The sequence below is a fragment of the Lipomyces japonicus genome (assembly GCF_038497905.1).
Source record: "Lipomyces japonicus strain CBS 7319 unplaced genomic scaffold V1514scaffold_33, whole genome shotgun sequence".
In the NCBI taxonomy this organism is placed as follows: Eukaryota; Fungi; Ascomycota; class Lipomycetes; order Lipomycetales; family Lipomycetaceae; genus Lipomyces; species Lipomyces japonicus.
In genome coordinates this window covers 1-26,131 of record NW_027117845.1, presented here as the reverse complement: position 1 = coordinate 26,131, position 26,131 = coordinate 1, and the positions used below count along the sequence as shown (strand labels likewise).

Genomic DNA, 26,131 nt, shown 5'->3' with positions numbered 1-26,131 from the left:
TGCCAAACTCTCCACACTAACTGCAGGTTTAAAAACAAGGGCGTCGGCGCAACGCATATATTAACGAAAAATAGCTATATTTTTTAGTTAAACTATCGATATTTTTAGCTTAATAGTTTAATTGAATTGTCAATTGTTTGGTCTGAATTCTTAAAAATGTCCGCAATCACTGAAACTACCGTGACGCGTGAGCGAATTCTTCGTCTTTTTCCAGACATTGTCGCATCAACCAGCATTGAGCCCTCTGCTCAAGACAAAGAGTTGTTTGATGGATATGATGATGAACAAGTTCGTCTTATGGAAGAGGTTTGCATTGTTCTTGATTGGAACGATGTTCCTTGCGGAAGCGCAAGCAAAAAGACTTGTATGTGTTTTTTTTTTTTTTTTTTTTTATTTTTCTTTTTCCAAATAGCAGCATATGGCTCAAAAATAGTATATCAAATATATCTATTTAACTTGAAAATGCATTAATTTAAATACTAACAAACCATTTAGGCCATCTTGTGACCAACATTGACAACGGACTGCTTCACCGTGCATTCTCTGTATTTTTGTTTAACGATGAGAATAAGCTTTTACTACAACAGCGAGCTGATGAGAAGATTACTTTTCCAGGTATGATATTGTAATGGAATTGCTAATTTTGTTTACTGATCAGGTTAAAGGAATGTGGACAAACACATGCTGCTCGCATCCTCTGTCAATACCATCAGAGATTGGTCACGATCTCGAGACTTCGATTCAAGGAGTGAAACGTGCTGCCCAACGAAAGCTTGATCAAGAACTCGGAATTGAAGCGCAGGATGTGAGTGCTTATTTATTTTTTTCCAAGTCTTGGCGTTAATTTATATTTTAGGTTCCTGTTGATAAATTCCACTTCTTGACACGAATTCATTATAAGGCACCAAGTGACGGTATTTGGGGTGAACATGAGAGTAAGTTATAATGTTGAAATACCTATTTTTTTTTTCCTCTACTGTATTTGTGCTCGCTAACAATCAAAGTTGATTACATCTTGTTTATCAAAGCCAATCCAAAAGTCGCAGCGAACCCGAACGAAGTGAAAGACGTTAAATATGTTAGTGCGGAAGAATTAAAAAGCATGTTTGAAGATAAAAACTTGATTTTTACTCCATGGTTTAAGCTTATTTGTGAAAGCTATCTTTTCGAGTGGTGGAGCGATCTTGACAAGGCTTCCAAATTCCGTGAAGAAAAAATTAGGCGCCTGTTGTAATTGATCTCATTTACAATTGTTTGCGAGTATAAGATATATGGACCGGAGTTATTTGTGCAAATTGTATAGATTGTCACTTTTGTATTTATTTTTTTTTGATATGTTGGACATAGACATTGTGCATCATGGCTGAGGCATTTAATTTTGCAGTTCTTGCCAGTTTTTTTCAGATCATAAACATAAAAGCAGTGTTTTAAGGTGTTTGAAGATATATTATGGTTCTTTCCATGTAACTATACGTTGCAATCTTGCGATGATCGGTCGACTGCGAGAAAGTGAAATTGAAATTGGTGGAAACGGGTTTTACTTTTCTATTTTGTATTAAGTTGTGTTTTTTGTTTGCTTGTGCAAACATTTTTAATTTTTTTTTTTAAATTTTGTAATTTGTATTAGTTTTAGAAGTTGTGTTATAGTTCTTCAAATAGAGATGAGTTCTATATGTTATAACGTAGGACATATTACCGAGCGGGACACTTCTACTCCACCAATCCACACGTTTAAATCGCATCCGGATCTTGACAAACTTCGAAGACCAGTTCTTCCCGACGCGTCCTGCGTCGCGCTCTAGCTTCCACATCAGCAAGCCGGGGTGGAAATCCTCGCGCATCTTAATCCAATATGTATCTTAAAGAGTTTCCTCTTCTAGTCTCAAAAATTACTCTTGCTTACAGATTGAAGGGTAGACGCTCTCGAAAAGATTGCATCCCCAATTCGGCGAGACTGACGAGGAAACTCTTTAAGATACATATTGGATTAAGATGCGCGAGGATTTCCACCCCGGCTTGCTGATGTGGAAGCTATGGCTAATGTCCTGCTGGCAGAGGGCGGCGCGGGACGCGTCGGGAAGAACTGGTCTTCGAAGTTTGTCAAGAGGCAGCCAGAGTTCCGGATGCAATTTAATTGTGGTTATGACTACCAGAGAGCCTTCTGCGAAGATCCGGCAAAAATTAACGCGTGGTTTGAGCTCGTACAGAGCATGAGGGCTAAGTACGGCATCCAAGATTGTGATCTTTACAACTTCCACGAGACGGGCTTTGCGATTGGCATTATCAACCCAGCGATGGTCGTTTCACGCGTCGAAAGACGTCGAAGGGCGAAAACAGTACAACCTGGTAACCGGGAATGGGCTACGATGATTCAGGGAGTGTGTGCAGATGGTTGGTGCGTCCCGCCATTCATCGTGTTCAAGGGCGTGTACCACTTTGGACCTTGGTACTCAGAAGCCGACCTTCGACATGACTGTGCCATCAGAACTACTGAGAATGGATGGATCAAGAATGAGACCAGCCTGGAATGGATAAAGCACTTCGACACACATACTGCTCGTCGCACCACGGGTGTATATCGGATGTTGGTTATTGAAGGCCACGAGAGCCATCGCTCGGTCGAATTCAACAGGTTTTGCGTCGAAAAAAATATTATAACTGTCTGTATGCCACCTCATTCATCACATTTGCTTCAGCCCCTTGATGTTGGTTGCTTTGGTCTATTGAAACGGGTGTACGGACGGAAGGTTGAGATGCTTGTGAGGTCGCGTATCACCCATGTGACCCGCCGCCTAGCTCTCCTGTACGCGACACCCAGCATTGGCTCTCACAGACGCCTTCTAACCCAACAGAGGCCTGTTCGCAGTCGGATTTTCTTAAAACTCGAATTGTGCGCCATGGAAGTAGCTCTCCAACACCTATTATTAGTGCTGTTGATCAGTTTACAAAGGGTACAATGGCAACAATGCACGAATTGGCCATGCTGAGGTCTGAGATCAAGGTGCTTCGAGAGGCCAACTGTGCGCTAACCAAGCGTCGGAGGGCTAAAAGGACTAAGCTCCAGAAAGGAGGGAGCCTTACTATAGGGGAAGGACAAGCGCTGCTGGAACAACGTGGTGTTGATAATCAGCCAGAGCACGATTTGCGGGAAGTTGGTGATCCTTGTCAACAGTACCAACGGAGTGTTTCACATTGTAGCATCTGCCGCAGTACCGAACACACTGCAGGCACTTGTCAAAATAGTTTATTTTAATTGTAAATTCTATTTTTTAAAAATATTTAATTTTATTATAACATTGTGGTGCTGTAATTCTGCTTTTTGTTCGGGAATAGTGAAAGTAGTGTCCCGCTCGGTAACATGTCCAGGTGTAGATGGTTAGTTAATTAGTTGGCCAGTTAGTTAGTTGGTAACTAAGTTAGTTACGCTGTGCGCTAAGAAGTGGCCCCTGGAATGGCGCGCGCTGATTTTAGTGAGCAGATTCGCCAGGCAGCCCAGCCACCCAGCGCCCTAAATTGCTGCACATCACCAAACTCTCTTCAACACAACTACTAAGATTGCCTTTTTGTCAACCTGTCCCTTTACATATCTATTGTTTTTTTCAATTCAGAACAAATTCTTTGTTTATTTTTTAAGCTCGCGTTTGGGTAATCGCGTCGTTTTTGGATTACTTCTTTGATTAAACGTCTTGTGATGGCCAGCCAACAAGAATTGTTGAGAATCAGAAAGGATGCGGTAGGTTGTTTACATAAACCAGATCGTTTCTTTTAACACACTGGACATGTTACTTTTTTTTTTTTTTTTGGGATGCCATTGCGTTGCATTCGTGTTTGTCAGACGCGAGATTCTATTACCGACGCGTCGAGTTTGGCCACATTAACTAATGCGCGTTGTCATGCTAACGTTTGTATTTTAGCTTGTGTCTGCTCTTACACAGCTGTCACTTGCTTGCCAGGATGCCAATCGTGCATGCATAGAATTTTATGCTGCCGTAGGTGCCGGCCCTGCTCCTACAATCAACGTGTCACCAATTCCTGCTCTTCCCGCCGCCCCAGTCTCTCCTGCTCCAGTTGCTCTTGCTGCTCAAGTAAGCGAGGCTTCGTCTGCTGCAACTGCCGCAACCCCTGTAGCAAAAAAGCGCACAACTAGAAAGTCCCTTGTACCAAAGGTTGAAATACCAGAAGAAGAAGTTGTTGTTGTTACTGAGCCAGAGACTTCAATCGCGGAAGACCACGAGGCTGAGGAAAACGGCAAAAAGAAAAAGAGGAAACGTGTTTATGATCCGGATGCTCCTCGACGTCCTCAGACGGTATACTTTGCTTACGCGAACGAGGCACGAAAAGTGATTCGCGACGAGTTTCAACAGAGGGGACTTGAAACTTCTAATGCGGAAATTCTGAAAGAAGTCGTTGTGCGATGGAAGAGCATGACTGAGGAGCAAAAGGAACCTTTTAAGCAGCTTTATCAGGAACAGATTAAAAAATATGATATTGAAAAGGCGGCGTATTTGGAACAAAAAGATAGGAAAATCAAGGTCGAAGAAGGTCAGGATAATGATTCATCTGTACGGAAAGATAGTGACGTTGTACCGCCTAAGAAGGTCCGCCAGAAGAAAAAGAAGGCTTCGAATGTTGGTGATCTTTTAGTTGAGACGACCGAGGCCGAGGCCGTGGCCGAGGCTGTGACCGTCCCACCAACCCCGGAGCTAACTCAAACCCCAGTTTTGAATGAACCAGAGACACCTTCGAAATCAGGAAAGAAGAAGAAAGCTAAAATTATTGATAACATAGCCGCTTCAGCACCCGCGGCCGAGTCCGAGGTGACTGTCGCTACACCCGGTGAGCAGATCAAGGAGAAGAAGAAAAAGAAAAGAAAAACTGACGTTGGCAGCCAGCAGCAGGAAGCTTAATGGACTTAGGACACTTTTCGGTATATGATTCACCGTAATTCTTCTCTGCATGGCTATATCTAATTTGGGTTGTCCTTTTAAACCAAAGTTCGAACAAAGGGCATTAGAGGTTATTATAATTGTACTTTGATATGTATACTACTTGTGCTTATTTAGCTTTATTGTTATTTTATTATAGTTTGAAATATTTCATTAGGGTGGCTTTTTAGGATTTCTTTCGTGACCTTGAAATTTACTGTTTTTGATTTTTTGTTTGTTTTTGTTATTAAATATATTACATGTTACTTTCTTTTCAAATTACTAATTACAGAACAAGATTTTCGCCACTATAATTGGCCAAATTATCTTATAGTCGGAATATATATTATTTCGTGTCGTGCAAGGACAAGTCATTAATTTTTTCTTCTAGTCGATCGCTATTCTTCTCAGACAAGCTATTCAATCCAGTAGTGAGTATGGCCTCTCGAGCAACACGTTCCGCCCGTTCCTCTTCATCGTCAGTAGCAATACTTTTATTATTCTTTATTATTGCACGTATCCTCGCTTCAACTTCTTCCAAAAATTTTTGCTCTGATGGTACTACAATGAGAAAGTTGTTAACCCAGGCAACAAATGTTGTAAAATGGTCATCGAGTAAGATATCAGGACTATTTTCGATATCGGATAAGCAAAGTCTTATTAGATCTTCCACTTCCCTCTGTTTCGCGTTATTGTATGTAATTCGAGCCTTGATCGCTGCGTTGCTTCCAGGATTGATAAAGTCTTTCAAGACGATAACAAAAGCACTTCGAACATTTTCGAACGGACAAAATTGAAGAGTATCATATATATAACTATATGCTCTCTCAGGGCTTGATCTTGACAATAAATGAATCACTAAAGCGTGAAATAAGAATCTAGTTTGAGGCGATGAAGAGGATGCGGAAAGTGAGGTTAAAATTTGTAAGTAGCTGTTGAAATCTTCTTGTGAAACCTTGCTGATTTCGTCATCAGTAATATCCTTTAAAAATCTCCATCCATAAAATCCAATCGCGTCACACACTCCAGCTCCAGGTGATTCGCCCTCTTCTCGAACCGTAAACCGCTTGGTCACGCTGATGATTTCGGGAAATGAGAATGTGATGGCTGTTCTGGATTCAGAAATCAGAAACTCTGCTAAAAGCAAAAAACAACCTTCCGCAGAAAAAGGAATCGAATCCGCAGACGTAGGAGGTGATGGAAAACTTGGATCCACTTCATCATCATTTTCAAGTTCTAACTCAGGAGGCTCGGCAAGCACTGTTTGCTGAAAGATGCTTGGCGACATGTCAAAAGACGCTGTCAGTTGCTTCAATCAATTAGTATCAACACTAAATACCAAATCAAACAGTTTCATAAAAACACACCAAAAATCGTTCTTGCATCTCATAGACATTAGAGAGCACTACTTTATCCACTGACGCTGTTCGTTGACGTTCTTTTACTGGCAAAACAGCAATATCGGACTTTATGTCCAAAAAGTATCGTTTACTCCATTCCATACTTCGACTCCTTAGAAATATCTCAACTATATGAGTCACGTAACTCTGAAGCATTCGCCTTTGCAATGCCTCCTCTTCCGCATCAACCGTGGTTTTCGACGGTGGTGGAACATAATCGCGAGCAAATAAATAAAGTCGTCGAAGTAGCACCGGTAAGGACTGATCACTCAATTCGTCTACATGGGATGAAAAAAATGACAGTAAGGCGGTTGACGATGTTGTAAGAAATCGGGATGGGTATTGAGTGGTTATTCGTCGAGTCACTGATATCATTAGTAACCAATAAGATCCAGCAAAAAATTACATACCAGATATGATGACTTCAAATAGTGCGTAGAACTTGAGAACAAACAACTTTTCATTATCAAGTTGTTCCTCAGGACTGGAATCTAAAGAGTATTCTATATCCAGAGTCGAAAGAGCTTCGATGCATTTCAAAAAGACTTCCTTCGCATTACCCTTCTCAGCGATCAAGTTAAATATCTTCAAAGCTGTTTTTCGAGGAGTGGCTGATTTTAAAGATGACGCATCAAACGGTTCTATTGACGATAAATACGGCAGTAACAGTACCGGCAGGTCCCAGGCAACATAACTAAGAAGAGTTTCCTACAACATTTTAGCTAAAAAGCTATTAAAGAAAAAAATAAACTTACGTTTTCTCGTAGAATATTTTCTAAAGCTAAAAGTAACGTTAAACGTTCGCTCTCTGAATATCTTTTTGGATTTGCAAGATAAATATCAAGAAGCGTAGAGTAAGTAATATAGTCGTCGGTGTCCTCGGTTTGAAGTTAGAGTGAGATCACAATATGATCGTGTCATTTCTACTTACAACCGAATCTTGCGCTGCGGCCGTGAGAGCTGAAATTGCATCGGATATAGAAATCGAAGAATCAAGAATTTGTTCAGCGGACATTTTATTTCTTTGCTTTGTGAATCAGAAAAAATATTGCTTCGATCTAATCACATTGACTGTTGTGACTATTGTAATTTCCCAGTAACTAACTACATTCAATTAGCTACGTAACTTTATGGAAAGAGCTTACCCGGCCACAATTGATTTGCGAAGGTAATTAATTGCTCACGTTTAACAGTCCATAAGCTAAGTAGTCATTCAATAATGATCTTCAAACACAATGATACAGCCAGATGATTTAGTTGAATATATAATCGAGGAGATTGCGTTTGATGGTGCCGAAGGTATGAAGCGCGTCTGGCGCGTGTTTTTTTGTTCGACCCCGACCCCGTCACCAGATGGGTGTTCGAGTTCGAATCCGATGGATCGGTATTAATATATTATTTTTTTAAAAAAAAAATTAGGTGCCACGATTTCTCGACTTTGGGAATTGCTTAGCAAAAGGGAATTTATATTGGATGACCACTTAAGAAATCTGATTTGGACTTGGCTATGTGATCAAAAGGATAGGTTTCTAGTGGGAATTACCAGCGATACTAGAGTTGTAAGTTTATCAAACATGGTATATATGACGCAGTAATAACGTGAATAGGAACCATTGCCTAATAATGAAGTTCGTGACTTAGCCTCACTGATTGCAAAATTTGGTGATACGCTACGTGTTACTGTCGCCGAGGATATTTTATGGACTGTTTTGACAGGTTTACCGAAAAACGAAAATTCAGTAGGAGCATATCCTTTTGCTTTATTATGTGTAATTACACGGTCTAGAGAGAAAGGCATCACAGCCATAGAAGCTGCTCGATATACGAAGCAGGATCCAAGATCTCTCTTTTCACGAATCAATACCCTTGCTGGCCTGGGACTGATAAAAAAATTCCCAGTATCAATACGAAAGAATCACACAACAATGCTTATAAATTCTCGATTTTTTCAGTCTACTCAAGTCTCAAAAATGACTGAACATTATGGACTTGTCGAAGGGCGCGTCCTGGATGGCACATCCCTTCAGCGTGATATTCTTGAACAGCTAAAGATAGCTAGCAATGGGATTCGTCAAAGAAATGATCTCAGGAAACAATTGTCATTGGACACGTCTAAAATGCATTTTCGACTATTCTCCAGAAGCGTGAGACTTTTGATTCAAAAAGGCGCCATCAGAAGAGTATATGTTATACGCGCTTCCGATTCATCACATACAAAACATCTTTGCTTACAATATGTTCGAGACTTGACAGAGGAATCCATCAAAGATGAAATAAAAGATGAGGATATTACCGATGATGATGAATCTAAAGATATTTCAGAAAATGAAGAAACGACGCGGGTGCCACTTGAGTTAGGAGGAGACGTTCAAATTGAAGAAGCAAGACCAGGTATTATGAATTCTGCTTCGTTTAATCGTTTTTATCCTCTGGAGACACAATTGTATGACATTATTTCATCGTCGGGTGAGACAGGAGTTTCAACTATGGATATGACCCGATTATCCATGGGACGCTCTTATGGAAAAGTTGTTCATGGTCATCTTTTAAAATTTGCAAAAACTGATGAATCTAAATCGTCCCAGCCTAAATATCTTGCTGATTATACGATTATTCGCGTGGAAGACCAATCGTCTAAGCGTTCTTTTCTACGATATTTTAATCTTCCATCGTATCGCAAATTTTGTTCTCAAGCACAAGACGAATATTGGGGAAATTTTAGCCCACTACCACATAATAGTTATCCTCAGACAATTCTTGAGCTGCAGAAAATGCCAGACTGTATAAGAGCAGTTCACAGTATAGTGAAAGAGCATATTGTGCCAAAACCAAATAATCCTGATTTTGAAACTTCTTTAGTGTATGGGAAAAAGCGAGGAAGGCCACGAAAAGATGCTTTAGATACACCACGATCAAAAAAAGAGGTACCTCTAAGTCATTCACCTGCCGTCTCTACTTACGCTGTTACAGAACAAGAGAATGCGGCGAATATTCCCAACAATTCTGAGGCTCAAAACCACTTTGTGCATCCTACTACTACTTTGAGCACAGACAGACATAGTGTTTCTAATGATAAAGATATGTCTTCACAAAGAGACCCCGCCGAGACGCCGCACTCTTCAAATAGAGGTTTAGGAATGCCGATTGCAGCATTGCAACGTCAAGAGATGATTTTAAAGTTGCTTAGCGAGAGCGGTGGTGTTATGGAGGGCGGTGTTGTATTAAAAAAACGACTTACTGATTTGAACTCAGGTATTACTATTGATAAGAAAACGACTGCTCGTGATATTAGTTCTTTAATTGATCGAGGAAAGATTCAACAGATTTGCATAGTGGCAACTGCACATAATGGACGATCAGCGACTGTATGGATTTATACTTATCCGCATTTAACAGTGGATTCCCCAGAAGTAGTTAAATTTAAGAACAACATTCTTTCTTCTCGAGAAGAGAAACCGAAACGTTTCTTAAAGAATATTCAGACCATCTCACATGAATTTGATTTTTACTATTTGGTACCTCAGCAAAGTTTGGAAAAGCAGAAGATTGTTCAAGATCGTGTTGATGCAGCTCTTAGAGAATCAACTGCTCAATCAACTGCTCTTACTGACGAGCAGAGGCGAATTGCATCGGAACGTCTTAAAGTAAGACATGACAATATTGCAGGTGAAGGAATCATACAACCGCCTCGTCGTCGTAAACTGAAGCACGTCACAACAGTTAGACCGGCTTTAGAAGTTCAAGGTTTACCATCTGAAAGCAACATTGCTCCAGAGATTAGTGTATTGCATAGGATCGTTCCAAGTGAACAGCACCTAAGAAAGCGCAGTCGGCGTAAACGAACTAGAACCAACGACGATCCAATATCTAAATATGTTCGGCCTGGTAAAAAATTTAAGTCTATAGAAACAGCAGAAGCCAAAAAACGAAGAAATGAAGAATATAAGAAAAAGAGTGAAATAAGGAAAATTGTCCGGAATTCGGTTAAATTAACTTCAGAAGATGCTGATCTTATATATCGAACTGTTATTGTTGTACGTTCTTTTTATGGTGGATTGACAAAAGCAATCGATTGGGATCGCGTGGCATCAAGTCTGGTACCTACATTTACCAAGGATATGATTGTATCGGCTTGGACGAGAGTGCGTAAGAGATATGGAGGTGCGAATGGCTTAAAGAGAGCGACTGACCGCTGGGAGTATATATTTCTTGAGGCATATGAGAAAGGAGCTATTCCACAGATTGACTTTGAAAATATTGACATAAAACAGTTGGTCGAGATGTGGCAAGAGAATGATGTTCAAATATTTCAGGACGAAGATAGTGTCGGTCTTTTGACAAGCATTGAACGGTCAGGGTCAATAGATGATTACGTATTTGTGCGGGATGAGCAAAATTCGTACTGGTTAGATGAAGTACATTCGGCAGTTTCTTCAGTAAAGTTTGAAGAAAGTTTCTCTTCCGTGCCTTTTTCGGTTGCGGCAACGGGAACAAAAGATAATGTTTCGGTGAAGTCCAAAGAGATTGATAGGGTTAAACAAGTGATCAAGGTAATTTTTTCGGAAAGCTTTTTATTATTATTATTATTATTGGTGACTAACAAAAAAAAACCAGTCCATAATTGCCACAGATAATTCCAAGTATCAACCTGATAAAGCAAAATCTTTGCTGGACAGTTTTGGGCCAGAAATATGCTCAGAGGCTGTGGGTGTGATGGAAAAAGAAAAAACCCTTGTTTACACAAGCCGTGATCTAGGCAAGCGAATTCCTGGACGTAATTTTATATTTTCAGAGAAATTTAATTCGTTATCGAAGGTTAGAACCGGGGAAGATTCATTGCAGAAGACTCTTTCGTTTCATGTCAGGCTTCAGAATACTTTTGCTGAGAATAAAGGCATCATCATGTCTCGGTTGGCGCCTGATAGTTCAATGATTTGTCTCATCGATCTCATTGCACGAAACCAAGTAGAGCTGGTTCGGGTCAACGTGAACACTGGAAAATTGATCGAGGGGTATGCCTCAAGGCTTGTTGACAGAGATAAGCTTGATTGTGACATTGTGCTGAGAAATAGCATTCACCACAAGATTGCGTCATTAGAAGCAAGGATTGTTGATATTCCGGTCAGCTACGACAATGAGAATCAGGTTATTCCTGGAGCACGAATATGGGTTGATGTTTTCGGGGAAATTAATAAATATTGGTTTATGAGACTTGCGAACGTGATTCTCATGGCAATCAATCTTCGTCCGGGCATTCCAACTACTGAGCTATGTCGACGCCATGCAGGGGTACTTACTAGCGCGGAGACTAACGATATTGTGGAATGGCTTAGGCAAAAGCAGCTCGTACGAATAAACCATTCAAAAGAGAATGGTCTTTGGGTTCAAGAAGGATGGTACAATTCGGAACAGCCTTGAATGATTCAATAAAAACAATGTTATCCTACCGTCGTACATGTTGTAGTTCTATTTCTCTTTGTTCTACTCGCGTATCAGATTTAGTACAGAAATTGCACCATTCATTGAGTTTGTTTTAAAATGGCTTGCACTTCTTTCGGTTCGCATATATGTACAGGTTAAATCGATAATATCCATTAACTAGTTACAGTGGGTCTGTGTGGCAAGGTTCCAAGACTATCTTTACGTAAATGCACATTGTTTTGTAAATTGCGCCATGAATGTTTAGCGTCTGCACAAACCTGCCCGAAACGTCCTTTGCGCGATTGGACAAGGCCATAGTACGAAGCTTTCTAGTGCCGGCGGCGGGTACCCAGCCCGTTTTATCTCGTTGCGTCTACGCCTCGCTCTTCGTCTTCATTTGCTCGTCGGACTGTCCAACAAAGCATTACCCAATACCATCTCACAATGTCAGAAGACCCTCGAGTTAGTGCCGCGGAGGCTGGTATGTAGTAGTTTGGTTCAATCATGTTTGTTTAAAGTCAATTGACTTGTCAATTGGTGCCGAAAAACTACGGGTTTAGTTACCAGGTGCCTATTATGTTTCGCTGAGACTGACATTCTCGCTAGCTCTTATCAATGCTGCTGCCGTCACCCGGAATTACAGCGTTCATCCTCGTGTCAAGTAAGTCAATTACGAGTGCAATTGATTGAAGGTTTTTTTTTGGTTAATTCTTGTGAAGATATAACACGGTGTCTGGTGTTAATGGTCCCTTGGTCATTCTAGACAACGTCAAGGTGAGAAAAAGCCTCTTTGCCATGTGCTAAGGTTGTAAATTAACTCAATATGCACAGTTTCCCCGATACAATGAGATTGTCAACTTGACTCTTCCAGATGGAACTGTCCGAGCCGGTCAAGTCCTGGAAGTCCGTGGCAGTCGCGCCATTGTTCAAGTTTTCGAGGGTACCTCTGGTATCGACGTCAAAAAAACCAGGGTTGAGTTTACCGGTGAAAGTTTACGTATTCCTGTCTCAGAAGATGTTCTCGGTCGTATTTTTGATGGTTCTGGACATGCCATCGATAATGGTATGTTGGTATGGCTAAATTAAGCGTACAATGGAGACTGACAGGTGAATACAGGTCCAAAGGTCTTTGCTGAGGACTACCTCGACATCAATGGATCGCCCATCAATCCTTACTCTCGTATTTATCCTGAGGAAATGATTTCGACAGGTATTTCTGCCATTGACACTATGAACTCCATTGCTCGTGGTCAAAAGATTCCTATTTTTTCTGCATCCGGTCTTCCGCACAATGAAATTGCCGCTCAGATTGCCCGACAGGCTGGCTTGGTCAAGCGTCCTACAAAGGACGTTCACGATGGTCACGAGGAGAATTTCTCTATCGTTTTCGCCGCCATGGGTGTCAACTTGGAGACATCTAGATTTTTCAAGCAAGATTTCGAAGAATCTGGCTCACTTGATCGTGTTACTCTTTTTCTCAATCTTGCCAATGACCCTACCATCGAGCGTATCATTACTCCTCGTCTTGCTTTGACCACCGCTGAATACCTTGCTTATCAGACTGAGAGGCACGTTCTTGTCTTGCTCACTGATATGTCATCGTACGCTGATGCTCTCAGAGAGGTTTCTGCCGCTCGTGAAGAAGTGCCAGGTCGTCGTGGTTACCCTGGTTATATGTACACTGATTTGTCGACAATCTACGAACGTGCAGGTCGTGTCGAGGGTCGTAATGGTTCCATTACTCAGATCCCAATTCTCACTATGCCTAACGATGATATTACTCATCCTATTCCAGATTTGACTGGTTATATCACCGAGGGCCAGATTTTCGTCGATCGTCAGCTCTATAACCGTGGTATCTACCCACCGATTAACGTCTTGCCATCCCTTTCGCGTCTCATGAAATCTGCTATTGGCGAAAAGCTTACTCGTAAGGATCACGGTGATGTTTCTAACCAGCTTTATGCCAAGTATGCTATTGGGCGTGATGCTGCTGCCATGAAGGCCGTTGTTGGTGAAGAAGCTTTGTCACAGGAAGATAAATTGTCGCTAGAGTTTTTGGAGAAGTTTGAGCGATCGTTTGTCAATCAGGATTCATATGAGGCTCGTACCATTTTTGAGTCACTAGACCTTGCCTGGTCTCTTCTGCGTATCTACCCCAAGGAATTGCTGAATCGTATTCCGGCTAAGGTCATCAACGAATTCTATCAGCGTGCTCGGGCTGAACAAGCGCCTATTCCATCGGTCGAAACTGAGGCTTAATACGCTTAAGTTTATTGTGTTTTGTGTTTTTTTTTCTGAATCGGTTACAGCATTCATTAATCTTTTCGTTTCTCGATCATTGATATTTATCTTGCTTTCAGCATGCTGTTTCTTTTTTTTATTATATTAAGTCCATATTTTTTTTCTAATTTTTATTTCTTCGTGTAATTGGTTTTTATTCGCTTAAACCGGTTTGGTTGATGTTGTTTGTTTTAAAGGTGAAATAGATTTATTTGTGTTGTCTACTGAAAAATGCATATAGTTGATATGTCATGTGGATTAACTGGCTTTTAGTATAAGATGAAGTCTGAGGTTTGTAGACAGTACGTTATCTTTAACTATAAGAGTCATGGCGTTTATAGTTTAAATAAAATAAAGGAGATTCGCGGTCACCCCGTAGGTAAATTATCTTAAAAGTTGGGCTAAGTACTTTTTGTACAGATAAAACAATTTTTTTTATGATCTTTTCCACCAAAATAAAAAACTATTTACTGAGGTTAGTTTGATTACAAGCAGTAAGTCTTATTGTTTGCTTATCTGTATATATATTTTTTTTTGAAGAAATCTGTTAATTGACATGCCAAATATTAGGGAGGCAAATTATAGAACTTTTACGTTCAGGCAAAAATAAATTTACAAAATCCAAAAATGACTGATCAGCTGGTTTCCACGTTTAAAAATTGCAAAGCCGAAGGTTAGAATGGATATTCTGATTTTTGGTTAATTTTTTGCTACTAATAATTTATTATTTAGGCCGACGTGCCTTCGTGACTTTCGTGACTGCGGGATACCCCACCGTTGACAGCACCCTTAATATCTTGAAGGGTATGCAATCTGGAGGTGTTGACGTTATTGAACTTGGTCTTCCATTTACAGACCCAATTGGTGACGGACCCACGATTCAAAAATCCAACACTGTATGAATTCAAAGCCAGAAAGTTTTTTTATTATTTTCAACTAATAAATTATTTGCACAGATTGCGCTCGAAAACGGTGTAACCACTGCACAGACGTTAAGTTTACTTCGGGATGCGAGAAAGGCTGGAGTTAGTGTTCCAATTGTTCTTATGGGTTACTATAATCCAATCATGGCATATGGCGAAGAGAAGTTCGTCAAAGATGCAAAGGAATCTGGAGCAAACGGTTTCATTGTGGTAGACTTTCCACCAGAAGAGGCCATTAAATTTCGTGAATACTGCACTAATTTTGGGTTTGTATCAGTAAAACTTTACTTTTAGTACAGCATGCTTATTTTATTGTTTAGTCTTTCATATATTCCACTCGTGGCCCCTTCCACCACTGATTCCAGATTGAAATTACTGTCATCCATTGCTGACTCGTTTATTTATGTTGTTTCAAGGATGGGCACCACCGGTGTTTCCGGTGGGGTGAGTGAAGGACTGCCCGACTTATGTGCCCGTGTTAGAAAGTACGCCAAGGATATCCCGTTGGCTGTCGGATTTGGTGTCAGTACTCGAGAGCACTTCCTTAGTGTTGGCGAGGTTGCCGATGGTGTGGTAATTGGTTCAAAACTGGTTACCCTTATTGGAGAAGCAGAGCATGATAAGATTTACAACGTGACTAAAGACTATTGTTCGCAAATTTGTGGCAGGACTGGCCTGGAAGCCAAGCTTAATACGGAAAGAATCGTCACTCCTTCTGCTGTAATTACTGACGGCGATTCGAATGCTAGTCTTGCAAATGGGTTTTTAAATGGTGTCTCAGAAGAAGAAAGAAAGAGAAAATTTCCTGCACGATTCGGTCAATTCGGTGGCCAGTATGTTCCAGAAGCGCTTTTTGATTGTTTGACAGAACTCGAAAAGGGTTTCGAAGATGCTGTTAATGATCCATCATTCTGGGAAGAGTATAGATCTTACTATCCTTACATGGGCAGGCCCGGCCAACTCCATCTCGCTCCTCGACTTACCGAACATGCTGGTGGTGCAAACATCTGGTTAAAGCGCGAGGATCTTAATCATACCGGATCACACAAAATCAACAATGCGCTTGGCCAGGTTCTTATAGCTAAAAGGTTAGGCAAGACCGAAGTAATTGCTGAGACTGGTGCCGGTCAGCACGGTGTTGCCACAGCTACTGTGGCCGCTAAATTTGGTCTAAAGTGCACGGTCTACATGGGAGCTGAAGATGTTCGAAGACAAGCGTTAAATGTGTTCAGAATGAAGCTTCTTGGAGCGAAAGTTGTTGCAGTCGAGGCTGGTACTCGCACTCTTAGAGATGCAGTGAACGAAGCATTAAGGTCATGGGTGACAAACTTGAAATTTACTCATTATATTATCGGTTCTGCCATCGGCCCTCACCCATATCCAACCATGGTGCGGACGTTCCAGAGTGTAATTGGAAAGGAGGCCAAGGAACAATTTTTCAAGTATAAACAGAAACTTCCAGATGCAGTTGTTGCATGCGTCGGTGGCGGAAGTAACTCGGTCGGCATGTTTCACCCATTTTCTGAGGACAAGTCGGTTAGACTGATTGGTGTCGAAGCTGCGGGTGATGGCGTGAACACACCACGACATAGTGCTACGATTCTAGGTGGTACAGTTGGTGTTCTTCATGGTGTTAAAACTTACGTTCTCCAGGATAAGGATGGCCAGATTCAGGATACGTACTCCGTTTCCGCTGGTCTTGACTATCCAGGTGTTGGACCTGAACTTGCTTACTGGAAGGATATTGGTCGTGCAGAGTTTATTGCTGCCACTGATGCTAATGCTCTGGAAGGTTTTAGACTCTTGTCTCAATTGGAAGGTATCATTCCGGCTTTGGAATCTTCTCATGCAGTTTATGGAGCTATTGAGCTTGCTAAGACCTTAACCCCGGATCAGGACATTATCATTTGTTTGTCTGGCCGTGGCGACAAGGACGTAGAAAGTGTTGCTGAAATCTTGCCCAAGCTTGGCCCTCAGATTGGATGGGACTTGAGGTTTTAAATCGGTCAAACATTAATTTGATTTAAAATATAATTGATGTAAGAAAATTTTGAATATAGATATTGAAAAGTATAATATAGTTAAATTTGGTATTGTATTTAATTTGTTAAAAACAACGCATAACCAATAAATAGCGCCTTAGAAATGCATCTAATTCAGTTTTGGCGAACCAACTTTGTCATTTTCCTCGTCGTGTTGTCTGTCGTCATATTTTCATCTTTATCATTTTATTTCTTAACATCGTGATCGTGATCGTCATCTTCTTCTTTATCATCTTCTTCCTCCTCCTTCTCTTCACCATCAACATCATCATCATCATCTTCTTCTTCTTCTGCATCGTCGTCGTCTTCCGACAAGTCGGAATCTTCGATCTGTAAGCGATTCATATTGCCTTCCAACCATATGTCATCACCGTTAGCTTTTTTTGCTGATCGCTCCTCATAATCTCGGTCAATTTTATCTAACCATTCTTCTTGTGCCTGAATAACTGCCTGGGCATCTTCGCATTGGCAATATATATCAATTAACTCTTTATTAACTTTCAAAAATGCGTGACCCCATGAAAAATGAGACATTATTTGCTCTGCCCAATCTTGATGACCTGTGATTGCAAAAGCTGCAGCTATCGCTTCTACGCAATTCAGTTTCCATGGCCTACCATAGTTTACCGGGTTTGTTGCAATAAGATATGGCACTAAATAACTTAGCAAACTAAATTAACCTGGTAGCTTTAAAATAAAAACATACATAATCGCTCGCAACGACCACCAATACGAGACCATGGAATTTCTTGCACTCGAGCCCATGAGCATTCCACCACAGCGGTTCCGTGTTCTTCCAGAATTTCTCTATCTGCTGGAGATACTGGTACTTTGCCATTTGGTGAAATTACAACACCCTGAAACTTTTGTCCAATTCGCAAATTTTTAATTAGACCTAATCTAGCAAGTTTCTTACCACTGCAGCGTTTCGGATCGCACTGATCAAAATCCTAAAAAAAAAAAAGAAAAATTACATTAGAACGAGTTGCCAATAAATGCCATCGAATTGACAGCCTTCTTACCCACATCGCGGTTTTGACTGGCAGTTTCTCCACATTTTGATTAGTACCCGCAGTCTTTTCTTCTCTGAACTGTTTATTACTCGCCCAGTTCTTTTTGCCCTGAGATCGAGACTTTCCACTATTATAGTTCTTGCCCATGGCTTCAGATTCTTGAAAACAATTAATCGTCTGAAATGAGATGCTGAAAACCGTTTAAAACTTTACCCGGCTTTGTTGCGTGGATTGCAGTGCGTCACTTCCCGCTAAAATGCTTTCAGCACGTACACTCGCCTGGCACATTGGATTGCAATTTTTTAGTCGAAGTGGCAAAAGGCTTAAGGAAATGTCGTCATTTGGACGATATTCAGATTTGGACGACGTGTCAAATCGACAGGAATCGTATTCGGATAGGTTTCGGGTGCGAGATTCGTCCTCCGCGAGTAACGTTGGCGGACAATATCGATCAGACGTGCCACCAGAAAGATCTCGGCTTTTACGACTAATTGGTAGATATATATATTTTTTTCGACACTGGGTTGTCAATACGTTTGTATTAATGGACTTTGTAGACCGAGCTTGTGATCCTTCCAATCAAGAACCAAATTTAAGTTTGAATCTAGAGATTGCGGACCTGATTAATGAGAAAAAGGGAAATTCGTGAGTGCATTGCCAATGCAATCTGTGTTTTTATACTAATTAATTAAAGTGCAAGAGAGGCCGCTACACGGGTTGTGAAATTAATCAACAGCAGGGCTACAGCTGTTGCGATACTTAGTTTAGCGGTTAGTGAGCAAGATAATCAGAACCCATAGGCTGATTGCTGACTTGGCTTAGTTGCTTGACATATGTGTTAAAAATTGTGGCTACCCTTTTCATTTGCAAATCTCTAGAAAAGAGTTTTTGAATGACTTAGTTCGTAAATTTCCAGAACGGCCGCCGTTGAGATACAGCAGAACGCAGCAGCTTATTCTGGAGGCAATTGAAGAATGGAGAGAAACAATATGCCGAACAAGCCGTTATAAAGATGATTTGGGCTATATTCGAGATATGCACAGATTATTGGCATATAAAGGTTATACTTTCCCAGAAGTTAACCGTAATGATGCTGCTGTTCTTAATCCGTCAGAGGTACGTATTAGATACTTCATTGTGTTTTAGGCATGCTAATTGTTGCGTAGAATATCAAGTCTGCTGAGGAATTGGAAGAAGAAGAAAGAGACGCGCAATCAGCGAAGCTACAAGAGCTTATTCGCAGAGGCACTCCTGCTGATTTGTTGGAAGCTAATCAATTGATGAAAATCATGGCTGGCTATGATACTGAGCACAAAACAGATTATCGCGCGAAAGTAGCTGAAGATCTTGCTAAAATTAGGAGAAAGGCAAACCTATTGGAAGAAATGTTGGATGGAGTAAAGAATGGGGATGCGATTGGCAGACAAGATGCGTTTGAAGAGCTTTATAATGCAATTAAGAATGCGCAGCTGAAGATTCAGAAGATTATCAAAGACGAGAGTGAGGATGAAGAAGCTGTGAATAAGTTACTGAAACTGAATGATTACGTTCATAATGTGGTCGAGAAGTACGACCAAATTAAGAACAGAAGCAGTAGCCGAACAGGCAGTACAGAGCCTAGCAGAAGCTCTTCTCCTCAGCTTGTTTCTTCAGCTCCCACTAAGAAGGATCTCAATCTTATTGATTTTGATGACGAAATAGAAGTTTCCAACACGCCAGCTTTAGCACTGCCCTCATCACCTGCTATAACACAGGCTTCGACCGCGCCTATACCTTCGCCTGGTGCAAACAATGCACTGCCGTCACTATCAAACATTGAATTGTTAAGTTCATCTGTACCTACAGCTTCTGAAACTTCAACGCCATTGTCTTCAAATTTCGCATTGTTGAACGGGCCAAGTCAAAGCAAGGCTAAACCTCATGCTACAAATGAACAAATTTTGGCGCAGTTTTCAAATCCTGCGGCTCCTTATTCAAATGTTAGTTATGTTGCCCCGGTACCGTTTACTCCGTCAGCGAGCGCATCGTTTTTGACTTCAACGCCTTCTCCTTCGCAAACGCCGTCTACCTTGTCTCATCAACAGCACGTACAAGTTCAGCCTGATCAGACGAAGCAGAACAAGGATATATTGGGTGATTTGGAAGGGTTGTCTTTAATATGATTATTTAAGTTATACTTATTAGTTTTCACTAGAGAGATTTATGCTTTGTTAATGCAATTACCTTACTAAATACATCTGTAACCGTAGATATAGATTAAAATCACGCCAAACCTTTATACAAAATCCAAAAAACTCCAATAAGCAAAATAAAAATGACTTTAAAATTCCATATTGAGAATGGATGACTGTGCTGCGCCGGCGAGGAAGAGGAAGAACCCTGAAGAGATTGCACATTGGAGTCCGTTTTAGTAGAAAAAGGAGTTTCTGAAACTTGAACGGAATCTAAGACCGATAATAAATCCTCATTTTTCTGTTTGCAAATCTTGCAAACAAACAGCCGGCTCCTGCTGGCAATTTCTTGTCGCGTATCTTCAGGTACGTTATCGAGACCACCGACCGCACCTTCAGCAGGCGCAAGCATAAATGCACGCAATGCCACCAATGCCGTGCGTATACCCCAACTAGGCAGCCATTCTTCAGCGTGAAAGTTTGAAATGGACAAGCAAATGTCCGTGTTGACGTCGAACCTGCCGGTATCCTGCAGGAAGCGAAAGCTGGGCGGAGAAAGTGGGTAGTTGGATGGCAATACTATACGGCCATGGTATATGCCTTGTTCATAAACACTTGCGGACGGGCCACGGATCACAAAGTGCCATTCTAATAGGTTATTCTCTGTAGGCGCCGCATAGATATCTGGTGAGGAATCAGATGCTATTTCCTTAGCTTCTTGCAGAACACGGCGAACTGTAGGTGAATTGCGCGAAAGTCGTGCCGACATTTCCAAAATCAAACAAAAATCTCAGTTTATTATAAAAGTGTTTAGCGATCTGGTCCGCTGGTCTGTATGTTGGAATTATGGCGACGTGTCTATTTTCGAAGTATGCATATCCGTGAGGTCACAACTTCAAGCACCTGTACTTTCAACGTAACTACAGCTGAATGGCAGAGTGATCAAGCTTCGATCTTGACAAGCCTAGATCTACTTCAGTCAATTCGGTCCTTGGTTGTTGACCATGAAGAAATTAATCAAAGAATGAATCACAAAGTGCTCCGGGGCATTTGCGGGAAGCTCAATAAAATCAATTAAACCGCCAAAACCTTATTCAACTTACGAACTTCGCCAGCGAAGTTGCCAAAAAGTCATCACTGAGAACAGGCAATTTGAACAATTTTTGTGTATTTTCAGCTGAGCTCATATGATTGGTCTGTGACTATGTTACATTCTTTGCAGGTCTTTGGTTTATATTTATTTCATGAAACCGGTTCTAATCAGTTGCAATCATTCGGCTGCGTTTTGATCTAAACAATGCGGAGCATCGTACTGCCAGACAAGGTGCCCTGGACTTTTACTGATTCTTACAGTATGGAACTCGTGAAATATCTTTTTTTATTTTTTATTTTTTTAATGATAAGCTTAACCATCTCACTAGAATATTCTGTATTGCCATTTAAATGGAATCAACGCTCATGGTCCAGATCTTTCACGTCATACTATGTTGCATCCCCTCAACCACCTGGAACCACTCCCGCCGGGCGTCTTCGGATTCCGCTTCTACAAGCTCCAACACACCTAGGCCATTTTTCTTCTCGTGTTAATAGGATACATAATGAAGATCGGTATTGCATGTCCGTTCTCGCACTGCCGACGTCGTCATCTCTTGCCCCGCGCGCGAAGCGATCTTTCGACTCCAACACGCGACAAGTTTTTGACTACTCTATTTTTGACGGTCATGGAGGATCAGAGTGCAGCGAATTTTTAGCGGAGAATTTAGTAAGGTATATAGAAGAGTGCGACCTCAACTCATCAGAGGAACTAGAAAGTTTATGGAAGAGGGACATTGGCGGCTATTGGACTAGATGGCGCGGCCAGCTTCAAAAACATAGTCACAAAATGAAAAGTGATGGTAAGTGATATTTAAATTTTAAAAGGGTTGAACACGGTTCTAATGCAATTTTGTTTTTAGATGATCTCCAACTCAGACTGCCGTTGGCATTTTTGCGAGCAGATTACGATTTCACAATGTCGGGAAAGGGATCAGGGTCAACATGCACCTCAGTGTTCCTGTTTGGAGAAAATGCCGACATACCTTATTGGGCCTCTGGTAAATCTAGACTTACTGTGGCACATATTGGCGATACGAAATGCATACTGTGCGACAAGAACGGACGAGCACATGCCTTAACGTACCAACATCATCCCTCCTCGCCGGGTGAATCTGCACGACTTCGAAGATATACTACAAATTTTTTTACTGATTCTTTTGGGGAAGAAAGATTTGGGAACGTGGAAAATACAAGATCATTTGGCGACCGACCCATGAAACAGCTGGGAGTATCGGCCGAACCAGAGGTCACTCAATATACTTTAGGCTCTCCAACAGCATCAGACGGGTTTGGCGGTGATGAACCTTTTTTGGTCCTTGTGTCTGACGGAGTCACCAATTTTGCATCCGACCAGGAGATTGTTGATATAGTGACCTCGACTGCATACCGGTCCGGATACGTTCGGGGGACGCCACAGGACGCGGCTCGTGAAGTTGTGCAGTACGCAGAGGACGTTGGAGGAGACGACAACGCGACGTGCTTGGTTGTCAGGCTGAGTGGATGGGGTCAATGGACTCGACCAATAGACCGTACTGGCGATCTAAGGGAGTACAGGCTTCGTGAAGCTTTAGACAAAGTTGCTCGACGACAGTAAATAGATGCGTAATCTGATATAGTGTAAACCAATAATCAATCAAAGGCATCGGCGTGGCTGCTACATGTGGCTGTGCAGCTGTTGCTAACCGCAGCCATGCCATTAAATTGCTTCTCAAAAAATAAAGTAAATTTCAATGTATCGCTTGTTGGATATTACTTTATGACTTTTTTGATCATTTGAAGCAGATAGCAGGAAGTTTTAAACTCCGTGCCAGACGTATACTCAGTATTTGCTGTTCTAGCCGAAGGCCAAACTCTTCATGTCAAGCTCACGCTTCAACTTCACGTCCCCCAGCTTCGATTTTTTAAAAAAGCAACCCGGTTCAAAGACTGAAAATGATGATATATCGAGCACCAATAAAAACAACAACTACGAGCTTTCTCAGTTCTCGACCAGCAACACTTTTATCCCATCAAATTCCAATCTCTCTTACTCCGACCCTTACGCAGATAATGTTCCGCTAACAAACCATGATAACAACCCGTGGGCGTCGTCATCCAGTGCCGGCACTAGGGCATCAGCTGGCTCGGCATTGAATGGAAACTCCACCAGGCAGTCGCTACCATCAGGAGCTCAACCATATCCTGTCGTTCCGGAGGTCAAGAAAGTGAAATACTGGCCGATATTTACAATTGTTATTATCATAATAGAAATTGGCGTTTTTATTGGGGAGTTAGCCTTGCAGGGTCGCTATACGGGAAGTCCGATTGCCACAAAGCCTAGTTTTAATCCGATGATAGGACCGTCATCGTACACACAGATTCACATGGGTGCCAGATATAATCCGTGCATACATCAGATCAAGGGCCTTACAGATAATCTGACATTAAAGTTTCCATGTCCAAATTCAACAACAATCAATACAAACGTTTGTTCTCTATCGAAGCTTTGTGGAATGGGGGGATTTGGTCTTGATCCTTTCCAATGGTGGAGATTTATTACTGCTATGTTTTTGCATGCCGGATTTATTCATATTATTGTAAACCTATTAATGCAATTCACTTTAGGGTTTCATGTGGAACGGTACGTTTTCAAGATTTTTTTGCACTCTCTCTTACGTATTCTAAACTTTCATAGGGAGATTGGGCTTATTCGATATACCATTGTATATTTGGCGTGTGGCATCAATGGCTTTATCCTAAGCGGTAACTTTTCTGGTAATGGATCAGTTAGCACGTGAGTGATTGTTACTTGTTGATAATAATATGGCACATTACGACTAACAATTTTCAGAGGTGCTTCTGGAGCTATTTTTGGACTATTTGCTCTACAAATTCTTGACATTTGCTTTAACTGGAGTGAATTTAGCACGCCAGGTTCAACATTATTGTTTTATCTTGTTGAAATTATAATAGCTCTTGCGCTTGGGCTTTTGCCTGGTCTTGATAACTTTGCTCATATTGGCGGGTTCGCAATGGGCATTCTTCTTGGAATAGGACTACTCCGCTCACCAAGCTTTATGCGCTCAAAAATGGGACAAGCTAATGATCGATACTATTATCCACATGCTAGATCGATAAAGCAGAAACTGACGAACTCCTGGATGCATTTTAGATCAAGGAACCCGTTTTGGTATTTCTGGGTTCTCATCCGACTGACTGCTCTCATTGTTGCGGCAGCTTTCATGATTATCTTGATTAAATATTTTACTAACGGCGGTGGTCACTGCAGTTGGTGTAAGTACTTAAGTTGTATACCCGTTAATGGATGGTGTAATGTAGGTGAAATAACTACATCGCGCTGAGTACGCAAACGATACTTGAAACTTTGTTAGATGTGCACCGTATGTACTATTTATTTTTTTGATGGGTGTAATGTTAAATATTTTCGAACCGCAGTGAAAACACGGAATAGATAGACCATATTAATGATGCTCATTAAATTACCATCGTGCTAAACAACACAGCAAACGAGGTTTATGCATTACTACATGCACACCTCATACTAAACCGATAATTACTTCTTTCAAACAACAATTTTTATAAATTATAATCAGTGCGACGAACTGTTATTTAAGAGCTACTTTAATAAAATATGTAGTACAAATTTACAAAAAAAAATTAATAGCGATACTTGGTTTCGATCCAAGGACATCAGGGTTATGAGCCCTGCGCGCTTCCACTGCGCCACATCGCTTACAAGACATAAATTTTAAAATTTCAGCACATCTGAGACTAAATTATTACAACCCTAACCCCCTAGAAGTGTCCGATGAAGCCCTTATTCAATCTTTTTTCGAGACTTTCTCTTTCGGGTGTAATTTTTACCCCCTCACCTCGGGAGGCCGCCACATGGCTTTCGAGGTTCGCTCCGCTGCTAGTTAGCAATATTCTTGCAAACCCGCTGCCAACTGCTGCAGCATCTATCTCTCTCACGGCTCGCCGTCTGCCAACTGAAGCTGAACTCAGAAGTCAGCAAGTCCTCCAACTCAGTAGAGTTCCATATTTCGCAGATTCCACTTCTGCTTTCGAGGCTTTCGAGCCGGTTATCGCTCCTTATGGGGAAATCATTGACCTTATTCGCGACACGAATACTCCCCATCCTCTCGCCCACAACGGGAACTATCAGCTTATCTGTAAACTCACGGACCTCTCTAAGCCCGTCCCTCATTTCATTAGTATTCAGTATGAAGGAAAAACTTTTGCAGTCCCCGTCAGATTGGATGGACATGCCAATCACGGCGGATGCTACTTTTGTCACTCCCCTCTTCACCCCTGCAGGGATTGTAATCAGGCACCACCTTGTCGATACTGCCAGTCCCGCGGTCATTTCTGGCGTCGTTGCCCCTCCCGCCCACGACTTGCGAGACCCTCAGCCCCGGCTCCTTCTACTCCTTCTACGCCCCCATCTACAAGATTAGCATCGCCACCTTCCCCAGGCACCGATCGCTTACCAACCCTCGAACCACCTGTGGCAGCAGGCGGAGCCACTCCTACGCCAGCGCCTCGACAAATCAGAGGTAGGAGCCCATCGAAGCGACCTGCCACCGGCTCCCTACTATCACCTTCTCTCACAGATCTGGCACCTCCGTCGCTCATCCGACGCATCAAGTCGGTTAGCCCAAACAAGTCATCCCGGATCACGCGCTCTATGGCGAAATCCGCTCCTCAGGCAGTGACCTCTCCTGAAGTTGCTGTGGTTGACACAGAAATGACTGAGGCAGCGGATGACACGGGACCGCTCTCCAACCTTACGGAGACCGTGCCGCTATCTACTCTTCCAACATCCTTATGAGTTTTGTGATACAAGGCTCAAACGTCC

The 26,131-nt window shown here is 41.7% G+C and overlaps 12 protein-coding genes and 1 non-coding gene across 13 annotated transcripts; 9 read left to right on the top strand and 4 right to left on the bottom strand.

Moving 5' to 3' along the window:
• The first annotated feature begins 9 nt into the window (after positions 1-9).
• V1514DRAFT_334304 (NUDIX hydrolase domain-like protein) lies at positions 10-1,675 on the top strand. Its single transcript, XM_066928196.1, has 5 exons — positions 10-364; positions 496-615; positions 666-805; positions 857-935; positions 1,005-1,675. Exons 1-5 carry the CDS (start codon positions 157-159, stop codon positions 1,232-1,234), a joined length of 777 nt encoding a protein of 258 aa, XP_066782136.1. The 5' UTR covers positions 10-156; the 3' UTR covers positions 1,235-1,675.
• Positions 1,676-3,507: 1,832 nt separating this feature from the next.
• V1514DRAFT_334285 (uncharacterized protein) lies at positions 3,508-5,207 on the top strand. The gene is made up of 3 exons (XM_066928195.1): positions 3,508-3,733; positions 3,915-4,836; positions 4,889-5,207. Exons 1-3 carry the CDS (start codon positions 3,692-3,694, stop codon positions 4,933-4,935), a joined length of 1,011 nt encoding a protein of 336 aa, XP_066782135.1. The 5' UTR covers positions 3,508-3,691; the 3' UTR covers positions 4,936-5,207.
• Positions 5,154-7,588, bottom strand: V1514DRAFT_334281 (YAP-binding/ALF4/Glomulin). The gene is made up of 6 exons (XM_066928194.1): positions 7,510-7,588; positions 7,257-7,429; positions 7,081-7,203; positions 6,736-7,033; positions 6,293-6,690; positions 5,154-6,234 (listed from the first exon to the last, which is right to left on the bottom strand). Exons 2-6 carry the CDS (start codon positions 7,338-7,340, stop codon positions 5,272-5,274), a joined length of 1,866 nt encoding a protein of 621 aa, XP_066782134.1. The 5' UTR covers positions 7,341-7,429; positions 7,510-7,588; the 3' UTR covers positions 5,154-5,271.
• On the top strand, positions 7,534-11,980 carry V1514DRAFT_309540 (uncharacterized protein). Its single transcript, XM_066925751.1, has 4 exons — positions 7,534-7,624; positions 7,745-7,884; positions 7,933-10,875; positions 10,940-11,980. Exons 1-4 carry the CDS (start codon positions 7,561-7,563, stop codon positions 11,741-11,743), a joined length of 3,951 nt encoding a protein of 1,316 aa, XP_066782133.1. The 5' UTR covers positions 7,534-7,560; the 3' UTR covers positions 11,744-11,980.
• A 105-nt stretch (positions 11,981-12,085) lies between these two features.
• On the top strand, positions 12,086-14,409 carry V1514DRAFT_334274 (P-loop containing nucleoside triphosphate hydrolase protein). Its single transcript, XM_066928193.1, has 5 exons — positions 12,086-12,227; positions 12,353-12,407; positions 12,466-12,520; positions 12,578-12,809; positions 12,864-14,409. The coding sequence occupies exons 1-5, from the start codon at positions 12,191-12,193 to the stop codon at positions 14,006-14,008; spliced, it is 1,524 nt and encodes a 507-aa protein (XP_066782132.1). The 5' UTR covers positions 12,086-12,190; the 3' UTR covers positions 14,009-14,409.
• Positions 14,410-14,413: 4 nt separating this feature from the next.
• On the top strand, positions 14,414-17,090 carry V1514DRAFT_368826 (tryptophan synthase beta subunit-like PLP-dependent enzyme). The gene is made up of 5 exons (XM_066929921.1): positions 14,414-14,523; positions 14,600-14,702; positions 14,762-14,925; positions 14,986-15,218; positions 15,273-17,090. The coding sequence occupies exons 2-5, from the start codon at positions 14,657-14,659 to the stop codon at positions 16,951-16,953; spliced, it is 2,124 nt and encodes a 707-aa protein (XP_066782131.1). The 5' UTR covers positions 14,414-14,523; positions 14,600-14,656; the 3' UTR covers positions 16,954-17,090.
• Positions 16,958-18,275, bottom strand: V1514DRAFT_353440 (uncharacterized protein). Its single transcript, XM_066929539.1, has 3 exons — positions 18,017-18,275; positions 17,701-17,944; positions 16,958-17,647 (listed from the first exon to the last, which is right to left on the bottom strand). The coding sequence occupies exons 1-3, from the start codon at positions 18,152-18,154 to the stop codon at positions 17,181-17,183; spliced, it is 849 nt and encodes a 282-aa protein (XP_066782130.1). The 5' UTR covers positions 18,155-18,275; the 3' UTR covers positions 16,958-17,180.
• On the top strand, positions 18,276-20,243 carry V1514DRAFT_368824 (VHS domain-containing protein). The gene is made up of 5 exons (XM_066929920.1): positions 18,276-18,501; positions 18,565-18,652; positions 18,702-18,777; positions 18,830-19,123; positions 19,174-20,243. Exons 1-5 carry the CDS (start codon positions 18,339-18,341, stop codon positions 20,167-20,169), a joined length of 1,617 nt encoding a protein of 538 aa, XP_066782129.1. The 5' UTR covers positions 18,276-18,338; the 3' UTR covers positions 20,170-20,243.
• On the bottom strand, positions 20,196-21,258 carry V1514DRAFT_334261 (ubiquitin-protein ligase). Its single transcript, XM_066928192.1, has one exon. It carries the CDS (start codon positions 20,945-20,947, stop codon positions 20,270-20,272), a length of 678 nt encoding a protein of 225 aa, XP_066782128.1. The 5' UTR covers positions 20,948-21,258; the 3' UTR covers positions 20,196-20,269.
• A 25-nt stretch (positions 21,259-21,283) lies between these two features.
• V1514DRAFT_296509 (phosphatase 2C-like domain-containing protein) lies at positions 21,284-22,992 on the top strand. The gene is made up of 2 exons (XM_066925439.1): positions 21,284-22,073; positions 22,134-22,992. The coding sequence occupies exons 1-2, from the start codon at positions 21,476-21,478 to the stop codon at positions 22,865-22,867; spliced, it is 1,332 nt and encodes a 443-aa protein (XP_066782127.1). The 5' UTR covers positions 21,284-21,475; the 3' UTR covers positions 22,868-22,992.
• On the top strand, positions 22,993-24,922 carry V1514DRAFT_309522 (uncharacterized protein). Its single transcript, XM_066925750.1, has 3 exons — positions 22,993-23,893; positions 23,948-24,046; positions 24,104-24,922. The coding sequence occupies exons 1-3, from the start codon at positions 23,130-23,132 to the stop codon at positions 24,612-24,614; spliced, it is 1,374 nt and encodes a 457-aa protein (XP_066782126.1). The 5' UTR covers positions 22,993-23,129; the 3' UTR covers positions 24,615-24,922.
• Positions 24,923-24,934: 12 nt separating this feature from the next.
• V1514DRAFT_t75 lies at positions 24,935-25,006 on the bottom strand. Its single transcript has one exon. It is a non-coding gene; the product is annotated as a tRNA-Met (tRNA).
• Positions 25,001-26,131, top strand: V1514DRAFT_128791 (uncharacterized protein). The gene has a single exon (XM_066924442.1). The coding sequence runs from the start codon at positions 25,082-25,084 to the stop codon at positions 26,102-26,104; it is 1,023 nt and encodes a 340-aa protein (XP_066782125.1). The 5' UTR covers positions 25,001-25,081; the 3' UTR covers positions 26,105-26,131.